The sequence below is a fragment of the Galeopterus variegatus genome, unplaced genomic scaffold (genome assembly GCF_000696425.1).
Source record: "Galeopterus variegatus unplaced genomic scaffold, G_variegatus-3.0.2 Scaffold106, whole genome shotgun sequence".
Taxonomy (NCBI): domain Eukaryota; kingdom Metazoa; phylum Chordata; class Mammalia; order Dermoptera; family Cynocephalidae; genus Galeopterus; species Galeopterus variegatus.
The window spans coordinates 259,579-266,189 of NW_007726217.1; the positions used below are offsets into that span (position 1 = coordinate 259,579).

The window sequence follows — 6,611 nt, forward strand, 5'->3', positions numbered from 1 at the left end:
CAGCTTATAAATCCTTCCCTCAGAGAGGCCCTCCCTAACCCACCCTGGCCCCCAGCCCAAACGAGGTTAGATTCTCCAGTTTACATTTTTCATCCAAAGCACTTGTTTACAATCACTTGTGTAATCTCTATCTCCTCTACTAGCCTATAAACTCTATGAGGGAAGGGACTAAGCTGGCTTTGCTCACTCCTGGATGCACAGAGCCTGGTGCATAAAGTAGATCGATATTTAACAAAATAAAGGAAACTACTATTAGATATAAGAGAATTTCTTAAAGTACCAAGTATGGAAAAATGACAACACATATTTCTTTCCTTTTACAAAAAGAAATATCACACAGTTACCAAGACCTTTTTTCATTCAAAGAGCAGAAAACCTGATTTACCCATCTAGTGGGGAAAACATCAGTTTGGGTTGTTTTAACTTATAAATCAGAAACTGCCTAACTAAAACTTTCAATTCACCGGATAGAAGAATTTTTTTTAAAAAAATAAATCAAGATGAAATGCTTACTTGAGCATTGTCAGGTTCTTCTTTAATTTTGTCCAGAAGTCCCTGCTGTGGTGTCACTGCTTTTTCACATTCACCTTCCAAAGGTTCTTTCATTCTAAATTTTTATATAAAGGAATTCCCCAGTATAAAACTAATAGATATATTCTTGGTAATGGATAGCTGGACTCCTAAAACATAACAGAAAAGATTGGTATTCAGGTTTATTTTTCTTTTTTGTTTTCATGTTTACCTACATTAAAAGCTTTGTATTACCCACAAAGTTTCAGGGCTGAGCACTTGAAAAAGAACTCCTCTGGAGCCTTGACTAACTCTGTTCTTTCTCCCTGCCTTCTGCTCCTTTAGCTACCTTCACATAAGAAAACAGTCCTCCAGCAGTAGCTCCCACTTCCCTAATAGCTTTAAAGACAGGCACTCTGGTCTTTCACATGTTGAAGGTTGCTGAGGAGAAGTAGACTAGCAGATCAAGATATGGGACGAAGTTACCATGCTCTGAGAGGAATGGACGCAAGAAGCAGTTTCTGACTCCATGAGAATTAGTATTTGTAGGCCCACGTCAGCTTTCATTTCTCAAAGCGGGACACACCAACCTCCCTACCTCCACCTCTAACTCAGTCTTCCCTGGAAGCTTTCCTTAGAGCCCCATTTCTTGGCCTAACTCTAATCACAGTTCAAGATGTCATCGCAAGTGAACAGGTACGTCCTTACTTAAAGTGGGCCACCTGACCCTTTCAGGGGGTTGGGCACCTCTAAGCCTCGCTTCACAACCGTTTTCCTTTAAACAAGAAACTCTATTGACCATTCAGACGATTCCCTCCCTCCCCATAAGAGTAAACGTACTAAACAGGACAGACGAAACCTGAAGCAAAAAGGGAGCTCTCCAAAGTTGTCTTTATCCAAACAGACAAGCCAGGCATAGAAAAGGACAACTGGTTTAAAAGCCTGTTCCGAAGAAGAGAACTTTGGACCACTTGCCACGGTTATGACAATCTACGGGCACTCATCCCTCCTCTGAGGATCTCTCGCGTTCCGAAAGTCTCCTTCCCACCAAGAATCCCCACGACCGTCCCTCAGGACGTACGCGGCACCGTAACGTCGGAGGGAGAGCACCAGACCTGCAAGTGACTGTCAGCGCGTCCCTGCGGCGAAATCTGCAACCGCCCCAGCAGCCCCAGACAGGCAGTCCCCGCCCCGCACCGCCTCGTCACGTGGCGCGGCTCCCGCCCCGTCCGCCCGCCCGCGCGGCTCCTCCCGCCATCGCCGCAATCGGACCTACCTTGTGTCGCTTCTCTGCTCCCGGAGGAGCACTGGGCGGGAGACGGGGAATAGGACCCAAGACCCCGCACGAGGACCACGATTATTTTTTCTTAATGGAATTCTGCCTGATCTATCCAAATGCAACACCCGACCGACCACGCGTGCGCAGCCTTAGTCTCCGCCCTCCTTTCCCGTCATGCCCCAGAACTGAGCTGAGTGGACCTTCCCAGCATTCCTCTCTCCTCAGTTATGGTTGACTTCTTAAAGAGACGGAAGATCAATTGTGAAAAGGTGAAGGAAAGGGTTTGGGGAGGAATGTCAGGGGGGTTAGAAGGCGCTGTAAGTGCTCAGCACCATTCTTTAACGCCCATTTCCAGAAAGGTGGCCTGCTGAGACAACATAATAGTAAATAATGCCTGATATTTATTAAGCCAATTGTTTGCTAAGCACTTGACATGAATATCTCACAATCCATACTACAACTCTAAGAGGTATAAATTTTTCTCTCTGAGATATCAATGAAGAGATTAATTAACTTATCCTAAATTAAGATTTGATACAATTTTTCATTGAACATTGTTTCAGAGCTACATTTTGACTGCTGTATACTATTCCATTTTATTAATGTGCTACAATTTAATTATCCACTATTGATGGATGTTTGAGTTGTTTCCAATTTTTGGCTGTTAGAAATGCTGCTGTGAACATTTTTGTCTTTTGTGACACATATGCTCACATTTCTGTTGCGTTTATACTTAGCAATGAAATTGTTTGTTATGTATATGTAAAACCTAAGCAGGTAATGTCACACAATTTTAGAAAGTGGTTGATTTCACTTAACACATCTACCAGCCATGTATGAGAGTTTCAGTTGCCCAAAATGCTTGCCAATAATTACTACTATACATCTTTTTAACTTTAACATTCTGATGGGGATATAGTGGTATCTCATTGCAGTTTTAATTTGCATTACCCAGGTTAATAATGAGTGTGAGTCCATTTGCACGTTTTTTGATATCTGAATATCCTCTCTATAAATTGCCTGTTCAAGTCTCTTACTCATTTTTGTGTTAGATTTTCTGCCATTTTCTTATGAATATATATTCTAGACTTGAGTCTGGCTGTGGGTTTGACTGTATGTGTCCCTTCAAAATTTGTATGTTGGGGCTTACACCAGAAAGTGATGGTATTGAGAGGTGGGGCCTTTGGGAGGTGATTAGGCCATGAGGACTCCACCCTCATGAATGAGATTAATGCTGTTATAAAAGACACGTCCTACAGGGTTTGCCTCTTTTGTCCTTTTAACCCTTCTGCCGTGTGAGGACACTGTGTTCCTTCCTTCCAGAGAACAGCAACAAGGCACCATCTTGGAATCAGAGAGTGAGCCCTTAACAAACATCAAATCTGCCAGAGTCTTGATCTTGGATTTCCCAGCCTCCAGAACTGTGAGAAATGAATTTCTATTTTTTACAAATTACACAGTCTGTGGTACTTTGTTATAGCAAGCAAGGGTGGACTAACATGAGCCTTTTTGAATATACATATTGCAAATATCTTCTCCCACTCAGTAGCTTGCCTTCTCGCTCTATTACTGGTGTCTTTTGATGAACATGAAAAACCTTTATACATAGTGCCTCTTATGTCATGTTTAGAAATATTTTTCTTCCAGAGGTAGGAAATTTCTGGAAGTATTATTACTTTGTCTTTCACATTTAGATCTATAATCCACCTGAAGTTGGATTTTGTATATGGTGTGAAGTAAGTCAGGTTTCATCTTTTCCACGTGAATATTAAATTGATTAAGTTCTATTTTTGAAAAGCCTGTGCTTTCCACCACTGCTCTGCATTGTTGCCATTGTCATATACCAGTATAACTTGTCTCTACATTCATAGATTTGTTTCAGGGCTATGTAGTCTGTTTATTTTGTCTCTCCTGTGGAAATACCTCACTGTCTTAATTTCTGTAACAGCTTTATAATAAATCTTGATATCTTATAGAAAAAGTTATCCCTCCTGTTATGTTCAAGATTGTCTTGGCTTTCCTTGGTCATTTGCATAGTCATGCAAATTTTAGAATCAGCTTGTCAATTGTGATAACTTTACTTACAAATTTTAGAATCAGTTGGGATTTTGTTTAATATTGCACTGAAGTAATATATCTGTTTTGGAGAATTGGCATTTGTTATTCATTGTGTTGAATTGTGTCCCCCAAACAGATATGCTGAAGTCCTAACACTCAGTATGTGAATTTATTTGGAAACAGGGTTGTTGCAGATGTAATTAGTTAAGATGAGACCATACTGGAGTAAGGTGGGCCTTAATCCAATATGACTGGTGTCCTTATGAGAGGAGAAGAGACATAGAGACAGACATATGGGAGGGGAACACCATGTGACAATGGAGACAGAAATTGAAGTAATTGCAAGCCAAGAAATGCTAAGGATTGTTGATAAACAACAGAAGGTAAAAGAAGCCAGGAAAAATTCTCCCATACAGGTTTCAGGGAAAGCATGACCGTTGATCTTTGATTTTGATCTTCTAGCCTCAAGAATTGTTAGAAAATAAATTCTGTTGTTTTAAGCCACCTAGTTTGTGGTACTTTGTTACAGCAGCCTGAAGAAATTAATAACAGCATTATAGAGGGCTGAATCTTTCAATCCATAAAAATGATATATATTGGGCTGGCTCGTGGCTCACTCGGGAAAGGGCGGTGCTGATAACACCAAGGCCCCAGGTTTGGATCCCATATAGGGATGGCTGGTCAGCTCACTGGGTGAGCGTGGTGCTGACAACACCAAGTCCAGGGTAAAGATCCCCTTACCGATCATCTTTTAAAAAAAAAAAAAAATGATATATATCTCCACTTATTTGGATGTCTGTAATTTCTCAATAATATTTTATGCTTTTCAAGTATAGAGATTATACATATCTTTGTTAGATTTGTTCTAAGTGTTTGATATTTTATGCTGTTTTATTTTTTTTCTTTCAAAATTGAGATTTTATTGGTTGTGTTGGGGATCGTTATACAGACATTTCAATTTGTACACAATTCTTAACATATGTACCAAAATTCTAAAAGCCATGTATCAGGATTTTTTTAAAAAGTTTTTCCAGTACCTTCTAGCTTCAAATTTGGAGACAAATTTTCCTTAAGAGGATGTCAAGTACCAGTATCTCCAGATGTTGGTAAGCTGTTACATAAGTCCCACCAATTCACAATTTAATATCATATACCCTACATAATCAAATTTCCAATCATTCACAACACATTAACAAAATTATTAGGAAAACTGGACTACCATGACCAAAGATGTTACAGAGTACACACAGTTCTGACAGGGAGAGCAATGATTAAGCAGTGGTCTTCTTTAAGAAACAATTCTACTGATAGACGGTCAAGATGGCGACAGGACTGGAGCGGGGGCGCCAGAAGACAGCATGAGCCTGAGAGGTGTGTGCTGTGCTGCCAGAGTGCTATTTGCATTTCCAAGAGCAACAAAAAAAGAATAAGTCTTTGATCAACTAATCTACAACTATAAAAAAGCAACTACAGATTCGAGGTTTACGGCCGACATTAAAGAAGATTCCTGGGAGCGCCCAAGCCACGCCACAGGGACCGAGTGAGCAGCCTGAGGCGGTGGCGGCTAGGATGGGGACGGCTACGAAGCGGAAATGGAGAGGGAGCCACTCAGCCAGCCCAGCTCTCTGAGTGACCCCCAGCCCAGCCCTACTCACAGGGCAGACGCCCATCTGGCTTCCGTCTGCCCCACTAGGCCAGTCACCAGCCTGGGGCTGCCTCCATTTCCTCAGGTCGAGGAGGAGCCGGCCGGCTCAGCCAGGCCTGCCCTCCTTGCCCAGCTCGGTTCCTCACTGAGCCTTCCCACTTCCTTGCCCCAGCGCGGGGCCTCCCGGGGTCTGCGGACCGGCCTCACATCCCACTTCCCCCGCAGTTCTCTGGCGGGGCTGGTGGCGTGGGGAGCCCCTGGCCAGTGTCGGGAGGTCAGGGAAGAATGGGCCGGGCCAATTGTCACTCTACCGCACCCTGGGCTCCGGCCCCAGTAAACTTCCTGTTACCAGGAGGCAGATACCATCTCTGTGGCCATCAGTTCAGTAAAACGCCTAACTGATTTATAGTTAGGAAAAGTGTGATCAGAGCGCTTCCGAGCTCGTTTGAACCTGCCGGAGAGCTGACTGCAGGCGGGTGCCGTAGTCAGTCCGCGCCAGGGGGAATCAAAGAGGAACTGTGTGCTGCAGGCTCCTCCCCTGAGGAGCTCACACTCCAGTGTGGGAGATAAGACAAGTACACAGATAACTGCAATAGCAGGAGGAAGGTGAGCAGTCCCGAGAAAGCCCTATACAGTGCTACAAAGGCAACCAGAGCAACCAGTCGTCTGCGCATAGCAGAAACCTGAAAGACTTCCTGTGCGGGGCGGTGCCGAGCAGGGGCTTGAAGACCCGGCTGATAGACGAGGGAAGCAGAAGACACGTCCCAGCCCAGTCTAGAGCGCATAGAGTGGAGACACGCCCGGCTAGGGAGGCGGAGACTCAGCAGAAAACACATACCCTGCGGGCAGCCTCTGCGAAGTCCAACAGCCCTGCCTAGTGCGCACAGAGCGGGGAGACGTCCGGCTAGGGAGGCAGAGACTCGGAAGAAAACACACACCCTGCAGGCCGCCTCTGCGAGGTCCAACAGCCCTGCCTAGTGCGCACAGAGTGGGGAGACGTCCGGCTAGGGAGGCAGAGACTCAGAAGAAAACACCCTGCGGGCCGCCTCTGTGAGGTCCAACAGCCCAGCAGAGTCCAAGCTGACCAGGGAGGTGGCTCCCAGGAGAGGCCCAAGACCC

General features: G+C 44.5%; 1 protein-coding gene across 1 annotated transcript in view; it reads right to left on the minus strand.

Moving 5' to 3' along the window:
• The window catches only part of LOC103601252 (zinc finger MYM-type protein 6-like), a 27,595-nt gene extending 25,740 nt beyond the window's left edge, over window positions 1-1,855 (minus strand). Inside the window, exons 1-2 of the mRNA XM_008585640.1 lie at window positions 1,787-1,855; window positions 514-680 (exon numbers count right to left, since the gene is read on the minus strand). Of these exons, the coding sequence (XP_008583862.1) occupies window positions 514-606 (93 nt within the window). The 5' untranslated portion in view covers window positions 607-680; window positions 1,787-1,855. The remainder of the gene's footprint in view (window positions 1-513; window positions 681-1,786) is intronic.
• Window positions 1,856-6,611: the final 4,756 nt, after the last annotated feature.